The following is a 23,852-nucleotide window of genomic DNA, read 5'->3' on the forward strand; positions in this document are numbered from 1 at the left end:
TAAAATTTGCCCTCTTAAAAAGCGCCCCTCTATTTTTCTGTCAAATGAACTTTTTGTCTCTTAAGTTGCTGTTTTCAGGCTGTATAAATCGCCAGAAACATCGACATGAATACACAGATAACACCTTTCCGGTACATGACTGCCTAGGGCATATTAAGTCAACACATTGTGAACAAACAGGCCCCAAGGGCATGGTTTGTTATCAGATCACTAATTAGTCTTTTGTTGCAGACCATAGTAACATGCTGTGAGAGATTATCTCTGGGGTCACGCTTGGTTAGGCACAATCACACTCTAATGAAATCAAACTCAGCACTATTGATTTTTTTAACTTCTGAATTCTTTGGCTATGATTTTTTTCCCAAAATAGTGATTTTTAATTCAAAATACCTATTAAAATTTGAAAATTAATCATCTTTTTTTAATGCGAATATTCGGTTAATTTTTAGTCCGAAATTACGGCATGGAAAAACATATACATACGTGTTTGGATTTTATTTCTGAACTTTAAAACACTGTCTGTCCTCAATCATGATTAATTTTAACATGAATAGGGGCAGACAGTTGTTATTTCAACAAATAAAGAGCTTGTTTGGAAGGAGGATTTATCACTCTGAAAGTAAAATGTGATTTTGATATTATATATTTTCGCGACCTAACAAAACTGTCAACGTTGTTGACATAAGTTGAAATAATGCGTTGTAAAATAAATATATAATATTTTTAACAATAACAATGTTTCATTTTAATCTCCAGACTGGATGCTACTTTATGGTGACATTGATCATTGTTCAGACTTTAAATTTGTCAATATAGATTTTTGTTTTAATTAATATTATTATTGTGGACAAACATTGGCTCAAAGTTATTTAAAGCAATGAATTTAAGAGTTGACAGTCACAACGTTTTTTTGACCCAGTGAAACCCCTGAATTTATTTCATGTTTGCTTCGTTTCTCTAATATGTGTAGTCGGATGCTAGCCCAAGGCCAATTAAGTTGCTTATGAAATTGGCTACTAAGCCCCATGTAAATAGTAATATATTTATTATAATTTCATTACACAAAATGAGGAACAGCATACAATTGGTGAAATCATCCAATGCACTAATGTTTACAATTCATGAGTATAAAGTATAACCAAAAAATATACTTAAGTATATTTATAACCAAATGCCCTATTTTCCAAAATTACGCGTGAAATGTGCCCTTTTTGGGAAGCTCCCCTCTATTTTGAAAAGCTGGCTGGAGCACTGTAGATGGGAAAATTCAGGACTGAAAAATGGTGGTCGTCTTAGCAAGATGGTCGTAATTGCAAGGTGTTCGTTAAAAGTTTACTGTATATACTTGGATAATGATGCATGCCACAGGAGTGCATACTAATGTACAATCATATATGTGAACCAATTGTTAAGTCTGTAGTCGTTTGGCAACAACTCTACACACTCTACTTGCAATAGTGTTTATGAATAACCGCTGCATAACATGTCTAATCTTATTGAGTTTATTGGAAAAGTTTGGCATTTTTGGGGGAAATTGTGGTCTGATGTTTGGAAAAAATGTTACCTTTTGCAATTGGGAAAAAGCATGTAACAGGCAGTAATTCTGTGCAAACAATAATAATCACTGAACCCATTTACTACAGTTCACATCAATAGAAAAAAGTACAGGTATAAAACATGATAAAAGTTAATGACACAGTTACAAACAAAAATGAAAAATTTAATAAAAAGAAAATGCAGTCTTCGACAAAAACTATTTTACCATGGAGAAAGTTGATGGAATTTGTTTTTCGTGAGTAAAAATTACAAGCCTTAATGGTTGAGTACATTTTATCTTTGTTTCTAAACAGAATTATGTGTTCCACATAGACACTGGGTGTCATTGGGTGGTGCGTTGGTCGAGTGGTAACACTCTGGTCTACCATTCCAGAGGTCCCCGGTTCAAATCCCGGCCGGGGCACTGGAAATTTCAGAAATGCTTCAAGTGTTTCCCACCCAACTAGAGATGTACTGGTATGAAACCCAGGTAATTCTCGCATGTATCGGTGCTATACACTGAGCACTTAAAAAAAACAAGGTATCTTTTCGCAAAGAGCTAGGGTATCCCACCCTGATTCCTTGTATCCCAATACTGTCTCTTCTGCTTGCTGTCTCTTCAGCAAAACCAAAGGACCCCATTGGAAATAAGTGCTTGCACTTTCATGGGTTATCCTTGACCGCAAGGTCAAAATAAATACAATACATAGACACAGATTGTTAGGCACTCATTCAACACTGTGAAGATCTATCTCAATTGAGCACTAATTGAACAGATGCTTCATGAACAATTGTTTGAAATATAAATGCAAAAAGGGAGGACAAAACTTGGCTCATGCATTTTACTTTTATTCAGGCTTATCTACTGCAAGTGTTTGGAGTTGATGTTTATCATTTAAACATTGAAAAGCCACTTGTCCTCAAAGACAAGGATTAAAATATGGGCTGTCCATTGTAGTGGCAGCCATTGTGTGAGCACGATTTTTGTCACTGTGACCTTGACCTTTAACCTAGTGACCTGAAAATCAATAGGGGTCATCTGCGAGTCACGATCAATGTACCTATGAAGTGTCATGATCCTAGGCAAAAGCGTTCTTGAGTTATCATCCGAAAATCATTTTACTATTTCGGGTCACCGTGACCTTGACCTTTGACCTTGTGACCTCAAAATCAATAGGGGTCATCTGCGAGTCATGATCAATCTACCTATGAAGTTTCATGATCCTAGGCAAAAGCGTTCTTGAGTTATCATCCGAAAACCATTTTACTATTTCAGGTCACCGTGACCTTGACCTTTGACCTAGTGACCTCAAAAACAATAGGGGTCATCTGCAAGTTATGATCAATCTACCTATGAAGTTTCATGATCCTAGGCGTATGCGTTCTTGAGTTATCATCCGGAAACCATTTTACTATTTCGGGTCACCGTGACCTTGACCTTTGACCTAGTGACCTCAAAATTGATAGGGGTCATCTGCGAGTCATGGTCAATCTACCCATGAAGTTTCATGATCCTAGGCGTATGCGTTCTTGAGTTATCATCCGGAAACCATTTCACTATTTCGGGTCACCGTGACCTTGACCTTTGACCTAGTGACCTCAAAATTAATAGGGGTCATCTGCGAGTCATGATCAATCTACCCATGAAGTTTCATGATCCTAGGCGTATGCGTTCTTGAGTTATCATCCGGAAACCATTTTACTATTTCGGGTCACCGTGACCTTTGACCTAGTGACCTCAAAATCAATAGGGGTCATCTGCGAGTCATGATAAATCTACCCATGAAGTTTCATGATCCTAGGCGTATGCGTTCTTGAGTTATCATACGACAACCACCTGGTGGACGGACCGACCGACTGACCTACCGACCGACCGACCGACATGAGCAAAGCAATATACCCCCTCTTCTTCGAAGGGGGGCATAACTATGCACACAATGATTGACAAGCTGTTCTGGCTTACCGTGTATTCTCAGCCTCGTCTGTAATGTTCTTGATGCTCTGTTGGACCCAGTTCTTGTGCTGGTCCAGCTCAGCCTCCCGTCTTGCGAGGTCATCCAGCTCGTCCTGTATGGAGTACAGCTTGTCTGACAGCTCGGCCGTGTTGCAACCTGGACCTGCACCTCTGTTACAAAGACACACAGGGACTGACACTGTTCCAGAGACACATAGGGTTTAACATTGTTCCTAAGACACACAGGGTTTGACAGTGTTACAAAGACACTAAGGCTTTGACAGTGTTCCAGAGACACATAGGGTTTAACTCTGTACCAAACAGTGACATAGGGTGGCAGTGTATTTAGAGTGAGCTGCATTCTAAGAAAACCTGGTTAAAATCATGTACGTAAAATGTCCCATATTAGCATTACATTTCGCACATGCTAATTAGTGATGATTCTTTCCATTTTTATGAATTTTTCATTCTCAATGTGCAAGAGTGGCACTGGAACATATCAGTTTGATCCACAACTTTGAAACATTTTCTTGATTTTAATTCGTAATTGTACAGGGATTTCAATAGACGCAGAATCCTGCGTTTTGACGCGAGCAAAATAAAAATGACTCGTTTTTGACGCAACCCTTTTTTCTGCCGCGCGTCATTTTGACACATCGAAAATTTGACCCGTGCGTCAGTCAGTTAACATCTCAAGTTCCATGGTAATAAATCCCGCTGTGCTCCTAATTGAAATTAATGTTTCAGTATTTGAAACTCGGTCTATAATCGAGGAATACCCCCGGCGTCGTTTATCTTATCTCATCTCTTCCAATACACATTTCACCGTCTAAATAGTTCGTGTGCACTAACTGGGTAATTAGCAGCAGTGATTATGTGATAATTGATTGACCATCCGATAATTGCAGGTTTTTTTGCAGACTTTGCAGACGGCACGGTTAAAGAAAGTCGGCAAAAGTAATTAAAGAAAAAACAAAATTGATCAAGGTCTATTAATTAGTAGATCCACTAGTAAGTCCAGCGAGTTTTGTCAGTTTGTTAATCCACCGATAATTACGAGTAACACCCATCTTATATAAACTGGAATCACAGTTCATTTTTTATACTAATAAGACAAAGTACATAATACTACACATAAACATTGAGAAAACACATTTCCTCGATAATATATAAATTATCCGAGTAGAATTAAATTGCTACGTCATGACCTTCAACATTGTAAATGGCGGACATAACATTCAACCCGCGTTCAATTAAAAGCTGGCGATTCAAATTGCAAGTAATGGTGATTCAGTAATGGAGAAAGCATTAACTGGATTTAACAAACATTTGATAAGGTTTGTTAAACCAGATAACAACAAGAAAAATTTGGATTATTAAAGTAAAACTACTACATGGCATTCTTAAGTGTACATATTTCGCACATGGATTCGGATAAACAGTAAAAGATATTATACTAAATGTTCCATGCATTTAGATTGTGTTTTGTTAAAAAAGCTATCATAGAGATGATGATAATATAATGACGATAAATATGTGATGAAAAGGTGCTACCAGTACATATCTTAAATTACTTCAATGTGTTAAAAGACTTAAATGTGTTATAAGGAAGTAGATTTTTATGTACCAATTCATTAAAATATGTTGTGTTATGTATCATGGTATTGTGATTTAATAGAGCAGTATTACTTTTTATTGTGTTACGCTTAGAGCATATAATTTTTATCTAAAAAATTGAATAATACAGACAAAAACGCAATTAATGCGCTTCAAAAGTGACCCCAGCATTTTTCAATTTGACTCCTCAAAATTTCAGTCCAAGGAATAATCTACATGTGCGCCCCGCGTCTATGACGCACAAATATCGAAATAGACGCATCGTTTTGAAATATGTGCGTCCACTCGGACGCATTGCTGAACAGTATCTGTGAACGCATACGCGAATCATGATACGTACGAACCATCTTGTGTACAAGTCAAGAGTGTAGCAATGAACACCAAGTTCAATCGAATGAGGCTTGAAGACTCCAACAAGTCTTTTGATTGGCTCTTTGTAAAATACGAACCAATTAGAATCGACCTTTTAAATATTATGATATTTTCTAGAGTCCCCGGATGAAAACCTGCTTTAACTTTGTGTAACTTAGTCATAAATAATACAGAAAAAATGCCTCCGAAATAAGGTGTTGAAGCTAAATCCAAAACAAACAAATCTAAACTTTAATAATGGTAGGTCAACGGCTCGCAATTCGGTCGTAAACAATAATATTATCAAGCTCGCAATTCGGATGTAAACAATAATATTATCATCGATTTGAATCAAGTTGAAATGTTGTAACAGGTTACATTCATGTAACAGATAATGTTAAAGCCTATGTGAAGGCAAACAAGATAGTGACTGAATTTGTTTTTTTTGGTTTCAACAAGTTTTTGAGATTGTTAAAAGTTTAATGCAAGTATAGTTATTGAGCTAGTGTGATTTAGACATATATTTTCTTCACTACTTGTTATCTCGAAAAAAAGGTGGACTCATTAATTTTGGCCTGGGACTCATTAGTCTAAAAATCTGCGTGTTCAGGGACTCATAGGTAGTAAATTCTAGATTTTTCCCTGGGGGTCATTGACTCCTGGTTTTTAAAATCTATTGAAATCCCTGATTGTATTTTACTTAGTATTGCTGTATTTCAGCAACTATAAGTTTAAACTTACTTCCATTGTATGCTGTTTTTGGATTTCTTTTCTATCAGACCGATTCCTTCCAGCACATTTGTAATATCATATATTCGCCGCTTTTGTCGAACAGCTAGTTGATCTGCTGCCTGAAAATGGTTCAGAATACATTAACATGTAAAATGTCAAAAAATGAGCAATATCAACCATTTCAAGCAAAAAATCTTACAAGATTAATGCAATTATCCGAAAGCTTTATGCATTAAAAGTTGCGGATAATATTGTTATTTGTTACAAACACACTGAATGTGGTTACAAGTGTTGAATTATTAAGTATTTAATCTTAAAAGAACCTTAAAGCCTTTTCACTTTTTGGTAAATTGACAAAATTAAAAAAATTGTTTCAGATTTGCAATTTTTTGTTTTAGTGAGGCCTAAACAAAAAATGTTGTGGTTTGGGTAACATTGACTAAATTTCTAGGTAGGGTAGGTTTATTTGTTTTATTTTTATGCCCCCCTTGGAAGAAGAGGGGGTTTATTGTTTTGCTCATGTCGGTCCGTATGTCCGTCCGTCCACCAGATTGTTTCCGGATGATAACTCAAGAACGCTTAGGCCTAGGATCATGAAACTTCATAGGTACATTGATCATGACTCGCAGATGACCCCTATTGATTTTGAGGTCACTAGGTCAAAGGTCACGGTGACCCAAAGCAGTAAAATGGTTTCCGGATGATAACTCAAGAACGCTTATGCCTAGGATCATGAAACTTCATAGGTACATTGATCATGACTCGCAGATGACCCATATTGATTTTCAGGTCACTAGGCCAAAGGTCATGGTGACCTGAAATAGAAAAATGGTTTCCGGATGAAAACTCAAGAACACTTATGCCTAGGATCATGAAACTTCATAGGTATATTGATCATGACTCGCAGATGACCCCTATTGATTTTCAGGTCACTAGGTCAAAGGTCACAGTGACTCAAAATAGTAAAATGGTTTCCGGATGATAACTCAGGAACGCTTAGGCCTAGGATCATGAAACTTCATAGGTACATTGATCATGACTGGCAGATGACCCCTATTGATTTTCAGGTCACTGGATCAAAGGTCAAGGTGACAGGTCACAGTGACTCGAAATAGTAAAATGGTTTCTGGATGATAACTCAAGAATGCTTAGGCCTAGGATCATGAAACTTCATAGGTACATTGATCATGACTGGCAGATGACCCCTATTGATTTTCAGGTCACTAGGTCAAAGGTCAAGGTCACAGTGACTCGAAATAGTAAAATGGTTTCCGGATGATAACTCAAGAATGCTTACGCCTAGGATCATGAAACTTCATAGGTACATTGATCATGACTGTCAGATGACCCCTATTAATTTTCAGGTCACTAGGTCAAAGGTCACAGTGACTCGAAACAGTAAAATGGTTTCCGGATGATAACTCAAGAATGGTTACGCCTAGGATCATGAAACTTCATAGGTACATTGATCATGACTGGCAGATGACCCCTTTTGATTTCAGGTCACTAGGTCAAAGTCACAGTGACAAAAAACGTATTCACACAATTGCTGCCATTACAACTGACAGCCCAGATGGGGGGCATGCATGTTTTATTTATATTTTTCTCCAGACAAGGTGCCTGTTCTAAAAGCAATTCTATGCTGATGGTTTTCACATAAAACCATAGAAAAGTGTTCCCATTATTGTGTAGTGTATTTCCCGCATAGATACGCATAATTCCGCCTTGATCTTTACCCTAATTCATCCGTTGCAACCATACTTTCTATCTATTAGTGCATATATTTACTACTTTTCCCGTCGCTACTCATTACCCGATAATCCCGCATATTCCAGTTTTAAAGCAAATTCTAGTAAATACGATAAAAGTGCTAAAGAATTTCAAGAAACACAAACATTTGCCATTTTTCCTAAGTATCAAATAAAGTTTGGCATTTGTAACTATTTAAAGATGTGATGGAATAACATCCAATCAAGGCATTTTTTCCAACTGAACATGCGTAAATCGCCTGCCGTGATATTCATGTTTTTATACAACACAAAATATACCCACACTTTCCATGCCAGAATTTGTTAATGTCATGTCGCGTTAGCATTAAAATTTGGAAGCGTGTTTCGGATAACAAATTGAATAAGTGCGTAATTAATTTAACGATAATCTGTTAAAGCGCATTAAGTGTTGTAAGTGGCCGAGATTTCATTGTGGAGGTTTACACCCTAGGGACCAATGGGTGTGTTAAATAACAAAGCCAACAAACTGCCATAAAGTCACACACGAAAATTACGTCACTCGTCTTCTGCATGATTTTACTTCAGGTACAGGTATCACTGCTTACGAGTGTTGTCGCTCATTCAAAGCGTGCGCTCTCATTGGCCAATATCGATTTTCCATTACAACGACAATCCGCCTTAAGGCGGGCTTTAGGTGGGTGAAGAGATACATGGCGTTATTGACAGAGGATCATAAATTGGCTCTCAAAATTTTCGGCTCAGTCGATATCGCTTTGACATTTTTCCTACTGGAAAATGGTTTAAAAAGTTTAGGATCGGCACGGCAAATACAAACATTAGGGTTGGCGCATTTTCCTACATGTACATGTAGGTAGCAGGGACTACCATAGGCCTAAAAAATAGGGCGAAGTGACTTCTCCTTTTTTCTGAAATATATGTTTTCATCTTTGGCTTGACGACACACACAGAACAATGCCAAAGTCCTTTGTCATCACACACATACCAGTCAAAACTGGCCTGATTCAATTTTTTTACATTTTTTTTTAAAGAGTTAACTCAGTTTCTGAGTGTACATCTGAATCTACTGAATCAATATTTCGTTTTTCACCACTATTAACACTTCCTGATTTGAGAAAAACAAAATCCATATATCGTCTTTTGTGACATTTTCACAATTGAACATAACATTAATCCATCAATCAAAATTTACAGAACGATAAAAAAAATTGAACTTTGATTCCAGTTTATATAAGATGGGTGTTACTTGTAATTATCGCTGGATTAACAAACTGACAAAACTTGCTGGACTTAAAAGTGGATCTGCGTAATTAATACAATGTAGATGATTAGATCGTTTATCAATTTTGTTTTTCTTTAATTATTTTTGCCGACTTTCTTTAATCGTGCTATCTGCCAAAAACCTGCAATTATCAGTTGGTCAATCAATTATCACGTAATCATTAGACAACTTTCAGCACGCGTGAAGAGGCACAAGTGTGTTGTCATAGCAACCAATATTCAGCTTCTGCTTTGTCACAGTCAATTAGCCATCTGTGCTGGGGGTTAATTGTTTAACCGTAAGATAAACAACAAACAATAAACTTGCTAATCACCTGCGGGCGGTAGCACGCCTTAACAAAAATAATCAGGCGGCTTGATTTTATGCTTTTCCGGTCTTGCTTACTCAAAAAATCGTGCGACTTGATCTTCGCTTTTCTGGGCTCGTAGGGCCAAAATCACTAGAGTTAGAGTGAAATTATCACTCTAGTCACCCGTGGGGTAGTCCCTGGGTAGGGTCGGGTGACCCGAACCACACATTTTATTTTAGACCTTATGATATATATGAGGAAACAGTAATACTGAACATTTACCATTTTCTAAAATAGCCATTCTATGCATCTTTGAAGATTAACCCATTCAGCCCTAGTGTAGTATATGGCTCTAGGAGAAGTGCCCTCCCCGGAGAACTGCCCCCAAAGATTTTTCACTGGGCGGAGAACTGCCCCCTCACTGTTTTTTTATAGGGCGGAGAACTGCCCCCCTGCTGATTAATAAGGGGCGGAGAACTGCCCCCCTGTCAGAATTGATGACCCGGAGAAGTGCCCCCTAATTAAAGAAATTTCGCAGCGAGTATTATAATGACAATAACGCTAGTAACTTTCTAACTATTATGTAGGGAAATTGAGTGAAATTTCAAAAGTAATATAAAGTTGTACAAGTAATAAAAGTTATAAAACGGCAAAAAAATACCTGCCTCGGCATGGACGTCTCCATCTTGATAATCACGTGATTTTCGTCTATGTGAACAAAGAAAAACAAATCACTTTTTGCTTATATAAAGTTTTCGCGGCTGAATTATTTGATATTTTCCATTTGATATTTAAATTAAAACAAACAATTAGCATGCAATTTAATCCATCCTTATGCAAGCTGAAAACAATAATTTATTTGTTTGTTTTCGCCAATTACGGATTTGGACGGTTCAATATAATAAACCCGTATGCGGCTTTATTCAAAGCTAACAAGTTCTTAACAATAAAGGTCGGTCCGGTCTACCAATTAAAAGATTAAAAGATCGTGGTGCTTATCGTTAACGGTAACAAGTTCTCTGCCTGCCTAATTAGCTGCTAATTAAAGCAACTGTTACCGATTTTGTTTGTTTGGCATGTCGACATGATCTGCTCAAAATGCAAACTGTTGCTGTAATATGTGTTATGTGTGTATTTATGTATGTTATTTTGTATGACACATGAATTAACTAAACAACATAAATAAATTGATTATAAATTCGACTTCACTCTACTTTTTTCTTCAAGTCAGCTAAATTAATGCCTTTGCTTTGCCTATTAATTTCCCTTTTTATACGTAAATTTACGTTTTTTTCCATGGGTCAATACTATCTTTATAATGTAAATTAATTCCGATGTAACTTTTCCTCCATAAGTACTGAGTTGCACGTCTATATTTAGTTGCGACACTTGGCCAGTATTAACACGCACGCGTTTCCTGTGTGGATCTCGACTATGTTTCGCGCTTTTACATGGCATTCATGTATAGTGAGTGGTGCAGATGCGTACCAAGGGCCTTAAACAGTATTATCACATGCCTCTAGACAATTTGTGTTATTCAGTTCGATAAATGGTAATATACTTGTACTGAAATTCAATTGTTACCGGATAAAATGTGTACGGCGATAACGTAAAATTACCCGTAAGTATTGTTTTCACTACGTAACTAATAACTAATATGACACCGGGGGGCAGTTCTCCGCCCCTACAGATTTGATGGGGGGGGGGGGGGGGCAGATATCCGCCTACTAAATTCTGACAGGGGGGCAGTTCTCCGCCCCTACCGATTTGATGGGGGGGCACCTCTCCGCCACCTTTAAAATAAGGGGGCATTTCTCCGGGGGGGGGGGGGGGGGGGGAGGGGGGGGGGGGCTAGGAATTCACACTGTAATCTACAGTGTGAATTCCTAGCGTCGTAAATATACAACAACTTAGATCTAGCTCTGAATGCCTAATGACTTAAAAATATGTCTGTTCAAATTGGCATTTAAAGAAACAGCTATTTATTTGCAGTAAGTTTTCCAACCTAAGAAAATTCTTGTAACAAATACTTTCTTAATTTGGAAATCGATTTTGTTTTACCATTTCTGGTAAAAACCTGTGAACATAAGATAAAAATAAATAAATTAAGTAATGGTAACTCATGGTTTGTTAGGATAGTTATTTGTATTCTATTTTTGTATTTTATTTTTTTCTAAATTTTTATTAAGTTCTAATATACCGGTAAGCATATTAAGATGTTCTCAGATTTTATTTGTTTTAATAAAATTACTTGCAATTGGAACATAACTGTGCTTACTATCTATTGATGTTTGTTTTTTATTATTAGCAATATCTTATTATTGTTCATATTTCATTTAATTATTAATTTTGTTTAATTTTGAAACAATCTTAAAAGATTGTTTTCATTCATTAAAACAGTTTCTATTTGTAAAAAGTGTATACATAAATAATAATGGTATTGGATAAATTATTTGGAAATAATTCAATGTTATTTTATTTGATAAATTATGCAAGATTTCGAAATTTTCATATAAAACTATATTCTTTTTTAAATTAGAAATATAATAATAAAACATCTGTCACATAAACCGTCAACAAAGTAACAATACCTAAAAACACCATATACCATTTCACACCACTAAAAGTTACAATAAACAGATATTATGTCAGGCATTCAGAGCTGATGAGGGTCCTGATTATCTAGGGGTAGATAAGGCTATTACTGATAGGTGATGCCTAGAGATAAGGCTGTAGTATGGAATGAGTTAAAAAAAAAACAGAAAATTATAAAGCGTTGCAACGCAAAACGATTGAATAATTTGGAGAGTTCTGTTGTTGTCATTATATTTGGTAGGTATATTATATGGAAGACTATGTTACATGTACACTTCTCCTTCTCTTAATGTTTCGATGACCTGACGCATCTGCATGGCCTTGAAACCCTTACACAAACTCAGACCAATTAACTTACATGTATTCACAGTTTGTGTGTTTTGGCACCATTACAATGTAAAATCCTAAGCTCCAACAGAGGATTGAACCAGGGTCTTCAAAGCGAAAATCAGACATTAGGGTGATAAGGAAATGATAACTGCATCGATAATGAGCTATTCGACAGAAAGGCTTTTGGAACAGTAGTGCTCCATTGCTCATTGTTGGCTCGGGTACAACTTACAAGTGCCCCCGGTACTTGACAGTATACGTAAAGTAATATGTACCCCGGGTACGGGAATATACTAAAACATACCCAGGAATTTTAATGGTTAATTGGTTGTTGTAAGCTTTTTTTCAAATTAATTATATTCACATTTATGTCAATTTTCTGTTAAATGGCCAATGTATTATTGAAACTCATACTCAAAAAGCATATTGATGCAGTTGTTTTTAAAGAGAAGTTTAAGATAAACAATATCGTTTTACGGTAATCGGTAGCACGTTTTACAACATTGGATTTTGGACGGGAATACAACTCCGGTACAGTCTAAACTCTAATATTGACCGGACACGTTTAAGTAAATTTTCCATACCCAGGGTACATGTAAGTATACTTAAGAGTACCCGGGGTACATATATACTCAAACCCGGTTAACTCGCAGGTCGGGTTGAGTCGCGGTTTTTCATTAGCGCCCTCTGGATTGTGTTTATAAACAAACCTTTGTGACCTACTTGTCAATCTGACAAAAAACATCTCTCACTACAGATTGAAATCGATTTTTGGTAATTAAAAGTCGTAAAACTCAGACTTTAACAATATTTGAATTTGTATAGTTCAGTTAATTGTCGTTACGAAAAATACGACATTGCCTGAAAATAACTGTGCTATTTCTTTTACTTGATGTCTTAATTTCCATATATTTAAATTGTTATATACTTTATTGATTGTTACTTTGACGGGTATGTCATGCTTAATTTAATATTGGTGCTGTTTAACAAATTTACCGCGAATCTACCGGGAGAAAAAATAAACAACAATGGCAGACAGTGGTGTTGGATTTGTTTCTACGGCAGTTAATATTGAAGGATTTTCGCCATAAAAAGGAAGTTGTCCAATAAAGTTAAGTTAAATATGATTGTTCTTTAAAATATTTATCTGATATATGAAGATCGTTTCAAGACACAAGTGAATATTCCTCAAGTACCGCGAGTCAACTGTGTTGCAGTTAGCTAAAGAAACTTCAGCGTACAGTTTACATAGTATTGACAGACCTGTACGCTGAAGCTAACCCCGTATCGAAAGTCAACCAGAGTCATAACATATTTATGTCACGCTATAAATCAAAGAAAGCTCATTTTCTTGGATACATTTCTACATATATTGGTGAATGAATATAAAAAACTGCATCGGGGATTATTTTAAGGTTCAAATGTTTCAAATGCATCTTACAATATACGAAAATAACTCTCATCAGTCTGAAATTCACAATTTTGACGCCATTGTCGCTTTGTCACGTGACGAGTTTTCATTTCGATACTTTCAGATCGACCTTGACATTATTTGCTGAAATTGTAAACATTACTTTCGTTTTCTGAAATGTATTATTTGTGATAAACAACTTATGTCTGGTGGATTCAGGTTTTTTTTTGGCCCGATTTTATAGCCGAAATTCGGCTATGTTCCCAATCCCAAAAAGTATACTTTTTTCCCAAAATGTGGAAAAATTTTCCCAATTTCCAAATAAAAAAAAAAAATAATTTTTTTTTTTTTTTTATAAAAAGTCATGTGTATTTTATCTCAATTTTAATTCAATTACATCTAATAAAGTTTTATATGATTTTTTCTTTTAATTTGAATGATTATAAAGAGTTAAATCAAATTTAGTATTTCCCTAATCAGTGGACTTTTCGTGTGGAAAAAAAGGCTAATGAATTTATTTTCCCAATTTCATGAAAATACCGATAAAATTCCCAATTCCAAAGCCATGGGCTATCTTCCCAAAAAGTGGAGAAAAAACCCTGGGATTATAAGACTGATTTCAGCGTGAATCCGGTAGTTTTAAATAATATTTACTTTGAGTTTGTATTTACACTACAATTTGTTTACAAAACAAGCAAGAATAATCTAAAATACCGGGAAATGTCATTCTGAATTTGAAAACACTTGAGCACATGGTATGTTACACTACGCGACCCGTGATTTTTGCCGCGATTCTCGCATCACCGCAATCGATGCAACGTGACAAATCGCGGTGTTTCCGAGCGACAAGAAAATTTGGGTGATGTCTCGGCGACCGTCGCGTGATGTATCTCGCTGTTGCGCAATCAGTGCGAATCAGCGCAAATCACCGCGTACCGCCGTGATTCCCCTTTTTAAGCGATTTACGTTGAGGGTTACACTACATTACATGTAACAAATATGTATACACTTACATTATACATTGCAATAATAAAGCTTTTGTTGTTGTTGTATACAATTAGCTTAAATACTCCTGTTCCGACATGAACTTGATGAAGAAATGTCGGAAGCTTTAACGGCTCCAAATTAATAAAACAGCGCAGAATGATCATGCAATAATTATTGAACTTAACATGTAAACATTATTTAACTAATTGCATTAGCAGAATGTTTATTAACACTTACAATCAATTATATTCCAGGCCGGAAAACACTACCACTGTTCAAATTCCATATTGTTGCCATATACATGTAGCGTAGCGCTGTGTAAATTGAAAGTTGCATAGTGTTTCGTCAATGGTCGGTTATAAATACCTTGTTTCTCTATACATGGTATTTGATTTAGACGAAACTAATTTGGTAATTTACGTGAAATATGACATAACTTTGATCTTACCATGTGTGTTAATTGACGTTATTTATTATGTTAATACTTATTTTAGCATTTCATTAAGAATTATAACGTGTAGCCCTTTTGTTAACAGTGTTTAGCAAAATATTCGCGCCTTAAGGCACGGAACATTGTTTAAGTAACACTTTCATTTAAAGTTTAAATGTAATCGGTAGATTATGTCTAATTATTTGGACTAGATTATGCTATACTTATTTATTTTCTGTTAAATGCTCCAATGCGGATAACTCGTGTTACTCGCGTTACTTTCCGAGCGTTGTACATACATTCACAATGCTTGATAAGCCGGAAATCGGAAATACATTACTGTTCTATTTTTAAGTACATGTTATTATGATATTGTGTTATATACCTATATATTAAAGCCATTAAACATTGTGTTTGTTTTGCTGGAAAAAAAAACGAGTATATCAACGTAGCACTAAGCATTCGCAAAGTTAAATACATATGATGATGTATAATGTACATGCATATCTCTCGGTTTTCACGTCCAAAACAAAAAACCCACAACATTTGATTATTTATTGTGTTCTGTCCAGCGGGTGATAGTGTTTATTCTAGTGTCTAATTGGCACTCTTTGTACGTGTTCAAACTGTGAAAAGATGTGACAATCACAGAAACAACAAGATGGCGCTGCCAATTAAGTGCGATAATGGATCAAAGGGCATTGACAAAAAATAACAGTTTGTATATATTTTTCGGCGTTTACTCAGATGGTCTCTCACAACAAAAAAACTATACACGTCAAGGTATTATGTTTTACTTCTATCAGTAACGATACGGACACAGCGTGTTTGATTTGATATGACTTTAAAAGAAATATCAAATTTTTGTCGATATAACTGATTTAAAAATACCAAAGAAACATTTAACCGAAATCAACAGAATTCAATGTTCTCTGCGCTACGCAGTTTGTATAAAAAATCAATACTTGCACACTCTTTACCTTGACCTTGTACATTGACGCATAATTTTCGCGCTCTCTTGTCGGGAAATATACATGATGGCTATATTGGAAGCATTTGTGAACGTCGTGTTAACATTAAAAAATCGGAAGTGTGTTTCGGATTATAAATTATTATTCTTATTTGGGAATTTAACGGAACATTAATTTTTATGGTATAATTGTTTTGAATTGTATCTTAATTTGTTATAACGCTTTACCTGTCGAAAAAATGTTTTGATAATATTATGCATTAATAGCACAATTTCCAGGAGGAAAACGTTTTTTTACATGAAGGCGTATGACGCAATAAAACGTTTTTTTTTATGTAAGATCGTATTGCATTCGATCTAAATTTAAATACGCTCGTCCAATGAAAGCTGTGTTCCACATTATGCACTATACACTTCTTAAAAATGGCGTAGTCATATAGTTGTTAATGAAATTCTCAAACATATTTACCGACATATATGGTTAAGATTATTTTTCGGAAGTGATGTTGCAATTATGTTGGACTATTTGATAATTGTGAACATTAAAAAAGCCTTATGTATACATTTATCGATACGATTCGGTTTATATGCATGAATTGGCGAATCATCGATGTCAACGATATCCACTGCTATCACGGCGAATTGCGGCGAATCGCAGCGTATCACCACAAGATTGAGGGGATTTAGCGCGAAGATTATCTTGCTCTCGCGCGACGTCGGAGTGATGAGTCACGTGAAATCGCGGTGATTTTCCACCCAAAAAGCAAAATGCCCGCCTTGACTTCGCAAATAAGGCAAAAATCACGGGTCGCGTAGTGTACTAAAAATAGAAATAACGTCATATGACCGTGAAATCTCGGGAGATTTGCATTTCAAGTAAGTCTGACACATCGCTGTTTTTCTCGATATGTAAAAGCAGAATAGATAAATTTTAAATGTTTAAGATAGTATTTTGTGAAAGATTATATCAGTTAAATGTAAAAAATGTCAATCTTTCCGATCAAGTGGTTGATTTGGGACAATAACTGCATTTAAAAGCTGTTTTGGACCGGTATTTATTAACTGTCAACTTTTCGGGAATTTCTGGTTGACTTTCCTAATGGGGTTGGTCCATAACTATAAAGTCGCGCCAGTCAAAAATCATAAAAGCGACATTTAAAGTTATGCTAGCCAGAACTATGTTGCAGTATAAGTAGTACGACCCGACAATGACCAATCAAGCGACAGTGGTTGTTGCTTATTTTTAACATTTCAACAAAGTATTACAGCAAAATAATTCATGCATAAGTATATATAGGCTAATAATATACAGTGCTTACAACTTTCAAGTCGAGCACGCCGTCTTCTGCCTCTTGCAAGAGTGACACAAACTTAGTTGTCAGTAACCCTAAGCTTTTCTCGTGACGATTCGATGACTCGGGTGCATTGTCTAGCTGCATTGCGTGGAAACCGGACATCTTTGAGGCTGGTGCTTACACCATTCGATCTATTATTTGAAAATATATCTGAAATGACACGTATGCTATCATGCAATTGTTTTAAATTTCTAAATATTCATGTAAACTTGACGTTTCAATAACTGCATTCCGCTCATGTACCATTTTGAAAGTTGAATTATGGGTAGTGCGTTTCCTGTGGGTCAGACACTACACTCTCAAGTTAAATCATCGAGCACTCTCTCTTACACTGCGGTTCATTACATGTATGTTGAGGCACGAGCGACAATTCTGTTAGGAGAATGCATCGAGCATTCAAGCGTTTGCTCTCGAAGGGCACATGCAAAAGCATTTTTATGTCTTTTTTCCCCTTGATTTTGTTATTATTATAGATATTGCCTGGGGAAGAAAGGCAAATACACTGTCCTGCTTTATTAATAATCTTAAATTATGACTCAGGCGAGGGTTTGCATAGAAACCTGAGGTTTCAGTATTCGATGCATACTAATTGAAGCTTTGTGTAATTTCAGGGACCTCATTTTTGAATAGGTCCCTGGCATTTTCGGCTGCTTTAAAGGGTCTTAAATGTTATCACAACGTTAAAACTGATGATAAATTGTATCCATGCATCTATCTTAGGTGATGCACCTTGATTGATTCTTATCGCTTATGCCCTCAGAGAACCCATTCATGGCGGGGACTTCATGAACGATACAAAATGTGGACTGAAAAAAAGAGTATATACACATGTTCTCCTTAAATGTAAATTCTGAAAAATAATTCATTGCTACTACAGGGTTCGCCAAAACTTGAAAAATCTGTCAGTCATTCGGACTGACAGACTTGAAATTTTTGTCAGTCCGAAACAGTTTCTGTCAGTCCCACTGTCCGACTAAACTATAACAGTAAATCACAACAAAAGAAGTACCATTTAGATGTTTATTGGTTTTTATCACATTAAAATACAATAAAAACATGTCCAATGTCGATATAATTAAACAATTATTATATTAATTATAAACCACATATAAACCAAAGGCATACTTTTTAGACTTCTTTTTGTCAAACTGTTTTTAAGCCTCCACAGCTCTACAAATCCTTGTTCTTGAAAAGTTAGGGTGACATCCAATCAAGTTTAACTTAAATGCACACACCCATTCACACTACTTTGGATGACTTCAATTTTGTTTATTAGCCAATTCACAAGGTCTAAAACAACACATATTGGTAATTTTTTTTCTCTTAGCTGAGGTGGTTGATTTCCAGATTCAATTAAATGAATGTATTTCACACCTATTTCTTGATAGAAAGGCTCATGATAATTACCACCATTCATTCTTGTTGTCTGAAATAACACAAAACATATTGCTACAAACTATCAACAACAAATCAACACATAAATATCCCTATGTCCGAATTTTAAAATATCCGAAATATAGTACATCGGGTGAAAAATCTCATTTTGATTTCAGAAATTGTTGGAATGTAAATTAGAATATATCTTTCCCAGAACAATATAATAATGAAACTATTTAACAGAAATGCTCACAAATGCCTGTTGAAACAAGTTTTCATGCTGTTTTTGTTGTGGAGAAATTAAATGGAACAAACAAAATGGCGGACGCACTCGGTTGCTTTTTTTAACAAAGACCATTGATTTGGAACTCGGATGTGATAGTCAATTCTAATCCAACTTTAAACATCAAAATGAAGGTAAGAAAAAACGATGTTGACAGAAGTTGAACAAAAAGCATTTACCTTCTATTAATCCAATAGCACATTATACAATTTGAGTGATCTTTTTGAAACCATTTTTCATCAGATTGTGTCGGTCAGTCGGACCGATTATCTTAAATCACTTGTCGGTCCAGAGAAAAATTTGCCGGTCAGGACCGGCGGACCGACGGTTTTGGCGAATCCTGCTACTATGACTATTTCTACAAATGCCACTATTATATAACGCATACACCTAATACTGCGTTGTATACTAGCATTGGTGGTACAAGTGAAAACATTTATTTTCTTATGCTACAATTAAACTTAAATACGATCTAAATACACATGTAATGGAATATATGTTTCCAACCACATGGCCCCTATCGTTGACGATCTGCTGTATTTTCGTAAAAAAAACACAACACGGATGGTTTAATTTCGATAAATAACGCTCGATTGGTCATTTTCGGCTCGGGTACTACTTAAATGAACGCGGGTACTCTTAAGTATACGTGAATGTACCCCGGGTACGGTAATAAATACACTAAAACGTACCCGTCATTTTTAACGCTAAATTGGTCGTTGTCGGCTTTTTCTCTCTAAAAGTATTACTGCCTAATGGCCTTCTTGGTCTATAGCTATTGTTTCCTCTGCCATGTCCCCTGTATGGTCGTCGCTCTTGAAATCTTCCTTTTGCACTACGGAAATGTTTAGGTCATCTGTTTCCTGTTAAGCGAAACCCTTGGTTCATCCCTTTAGCATAAGTACCTGAATTACCTGCATATTCATTTCCCTGTTGGTGTACCCTATAGTCATTTCCTTGTTGTGGCTGTACTGTATTTATCTGGTACTGTTCTCTTTCTTTCTCCAATACTTCAATTCTGCTATTCATTTTTTCAAGTAAAGTCTTAATTTCACCTAATTCTGACTTTTCTGGTTTGACATGTGCGGTAGCCGCCTGACATTGTTTGGATTTGGGCTTTTTACTCTGCAATTCAGACTCTAATTTCCTTATTTCTCCTTTAAATTTGTTGTTGTCAGAGGTTGTTTCAAATTTGAAAGCAGATGCGATTTTCATTTCAACATTCAGACCCTCATAGAATACACTTTAAAGTAAAATCTGCTGAGTTCTATGAAGGGCTCCCAGTTCTACAGCTCTGGAAAATAGTTTCTCTACTCTATTAGCATAATTGACCACAGGCTCATTCTCACCTTGTTCACAGGCATGAAATTTCTTAAGAATTGACTCGGGAGTCTCTATATTGCCAAAACTACTTTGAAACAAATCAAGAATATCTTGTATTTTTGCCTCTTCCACTAATCTCATGACCATATCAGCAGCTTCCCCTCGAAGTGAGCGTCTGATGCCCAGTAACATGCTTGCATTGGAATATGCTTTATCTCTCAAAAGACTTTCCGCTTTTATGACATTTTTCATTAAAATGAAGTCTCTTCTTAGCAAAAATCCAATTAAGGCGGAAAGTGTCGTTCCTGATTAGCCTGTGCGGACATCACAGGCTAATCTGCGACGACACTTTACGCACATGCATTTGGCCCAGTTTTCTCAGAACGCTCATAAATGTTTAAATTGGTGTTCTGTTAAACCAGTAGTGGATACAAAATATTTCTCTCCAGATAGAGTTGCTGGAGTTTCAATGTTTGCTATTTTCAATACAACAACAGTTTGATTTCTGCTGTGTGAGTGCTGTTGAACGTATCCCTAAATATCGGAGGCTGAAATCAGTAGAACTATTTGTTTGTTATGTGGATGAAATACATCTATTATCTTTCTTGCAATAAGTTTTTATGACCATATTTTAAAGATACAGCGCACTTGATGATTAAATGTTTTTTTTTATAGATGGTTCATATTGTGTTTATGTTAATAATTCAAACACCTATTCCCTAATAGCTTTAATAGATTTCCGATACTTACGACACTATTTTTCTAAAACTTTGTGGTCGTATTCGATAAGAGTAAATGATAAGTCACGATTTGGCAGTAATGTTAAAATTTTCTGTCTGTATGGGTACTTTTGAACAAAATAATCGTTTTAAACGCGCGGTTGTTTGATGATTAACTATGGGTTAATGTGAGGTTCGGCAATTCCTCTAACCGGTTTAAACTTCCAATGCTTTGTAATTACGTTACAAAGCGATGCTGTTAGTTTTAATCCTTTATTTTCGTAGTTCTATTATACAATGAGTGGATATAAAACGTATGCATCTGCGGATATAGTTTCTGGAGTTTCTATTTGATATGTCATACTCAAAAAGCGTCATACTCTTTATGCATTATTCACAATCTAGTCGGAAAACAAGACCTTCTGTCTTCTCATCTATCCTTTGCCAAAACTAAATTGTCACAATTTAATCTGTGATCAGGTGTCCATACTAATTCATGATTTATTGCATAAACTTACGGAGGATTCCGGAGAACGTCGATGTATCAAGATTGATTCAGTACTTGTTTATATTTTGGAACAGTATAAACTTTTAGTGCATCTTCATCAGTTATCATTGTTGAACGCTTTGCGTAGGTTCTAAAAATGAGTGTACACACTAAACAGGTATCCCACATAATCGAAGATTTCATTTTTTGTGGGATGTAAGCTTTCCAATGCGACCCAAACAAAACTTGATACTTGTATTCCTCTCTCAACTAACATAGATGCCCGTATGGGGAAAATGCAAGTTTTTTAAGTTTTATCCGTATATATGTCGGCCTGTTTGTCCGTCCGAAAAATCTGAATTATGAGATAATCAAGAGGTGCTTAAGCTAAGTTAATGAAACTTAGTATTTGGATAAAGAACTATGTGGGAATTTATGCGCATTGATTCAGTTTTTGTCCGACAACAATTTTTGTTTGGGTAGTCAAATAAGTGATAACTAAAAGCTGAATCCTGCGGCAACTAAAAATGTCTTAAGATTAAGTTGATAAAAATCGGCATGTGGATAGATGGTCATAAGATGAATATGCACGTTAGTATGCCCCTCTTCGAAAAAGAAGAGAAACTATTGTTTTGCTGGTCTACCAGTCTGAATGTCGGTAGACCAGTTCGTTTCCGATCAAAAACTCGTCAACCAATTAACCGATTGGCTTGATACTTCATATGTAGATTTGCATTATACAGTAGATAACCCCAATCGAAATTGGGGTCACTAGGTCGAAGGTCAAAGTCACTATCACACTAAGTGTGAACATCGTTACCGATGAATAACTCGTCGACGCATTGACCGATTGACTTGATACGTCACATGTGCATTGGCCTTGGGCAGTAGATGACCCCTATCGAAATAGGGGTCACTAGGTCAAAGGTCAAGGCCACTTTCACAATAGGTGTTAAAGTTTTTTACGATCAATAACTCATCAACGATTTGGCCAATTGGCTTGATTCTTCACATTAGCATTGGCCTTGGACAGTGGATTGCCCCTATTGAAATTGGGGTCACTTACCCTGTTGGGGGGCATATGTCTCCGACCGCAGAGCACTTGTTTCATTTGAATTCTTCTGACTAAAATTGTGGTTGATTTAGTTACATAAATAATCGAATATTTAAATATGCACCCCGTCATAACTCAAAGGCACTTGAGCAAGGTCAGTGAAACGTATGGAGAGCCTTTTTAACCCCGACATAATTATTCTGTGAGGAGACTGTGGGCTTGTCTGTGACAAGCCGCTTGTTCAATTTATTTTTTAATACTGTGTAGCAATGTAATTGATCTTTTGTCTTTTATCTGGAACATACATTTTTTATTGCAGTCAATGACCTTTGCCTTTTAAATTGATATCCGCTTATAGAAATTAATCTTAAAACGTATTTTTTACGGGATTGTGTCCTTAATCCAATCAACACGCACTCTCCAAATGTTGATTTCCTATCATGTTTCAGAATATTATAATCGCCCGAGTGTTCGAACATGGACATCTTTAACTAAGGGAATAATGAAACTCTAGAAAATAAATTATTGTTTCTGTTTTTTTTAGGAAGCCGATTTCCTTTACAATGTCGGGCAATACGCAAAACACAACACTAAACATACGAATAATGACAATTGGAGTCACCGTCTTGGTAAAGATTTATTTAAACGAGTTATTTGCGAAACGAATAGCACACTTGGCACACTCATGCTCTTAAGCATGTCTCATTTTTACGATGAAGATATTAAAACTTCTTATAGTATATAAATAAAAACTGTAAACCAAAATGGTTAAATATTAATCAGGAGAGCTACCAGCGTTAATAGAACAAAACATACATTTTATTTTTATTGAAACAATACGTGTTTGTTGTGTTATAATAATTCAAGTACATTCATATTGTGAGTTTATAGCCAAAATGTTTGACAGTTTTCACGTTTAGATTTATTTAAAATGAAGTATGAATAAAGATATATGTCTATAGAGAAGCAACGTGTAAATATAAAATTGTAGTGTCACGCCATTATCTTGTTAACATGTGCAT

General features: G+C 35.8%; 1 protein-coding gene across 7 annotated transcripts in view; it reads right to left on the minus strand.

Annotated features, from left to right (window-relative positions):
- The window catches only part of LOC127845494 (transcription factor E2F5-like), a 43,671-nt gene extending 25,811 nt beyond the window's left edge, over positions 1–17,860 (minus strand). For 5 of the 7 annotated variants that reach the window (XM_052376443.1, XM_052376445.1, XM_052376444.1 and 2 more), the window contains exons 1-3: positions 17,552–17,860; positions 6,200–6,309; positions 3,500–3,661 (exon numbers count right to left, since the gene is read on the minus strand). In XM_052376443.1, coding sequence (XP_052232403.1) covers positions 3,500–3,661; positions 6,200–6,309; positions 17,552–17,689 — 410 coding nt within the window. In that variant the 5' untranslated portion in view covers positions 17,690–17,860. The remainder of the gene's footprint in view (positions 1–3,499; positions 3,662–6,199; positions 6,310–17,551) is intronic. The other 2 variants (XM_052376448.1, XM_052376449.1) reach the window with 2 other exon arrangements.
- Between the last annotated feature and the right edge of the window lie 5,992 nt (positions 17,861–23,852).

This window comes from Dreissena polymorpha, chromosome 9, assembly GCF_020536995.1.
Source record: "Dreissena polymorpha isolate Duluth1 chromosome 9, UMN_Dpol_1.0, whole genome shotgun sequence".
Taxonomy (NCBI): Eukaryota; Metazoa; Mollusca; class Bivalvia; order Myida; family Dreissenidae; genus Dreissena; species Dreissena polymorpha.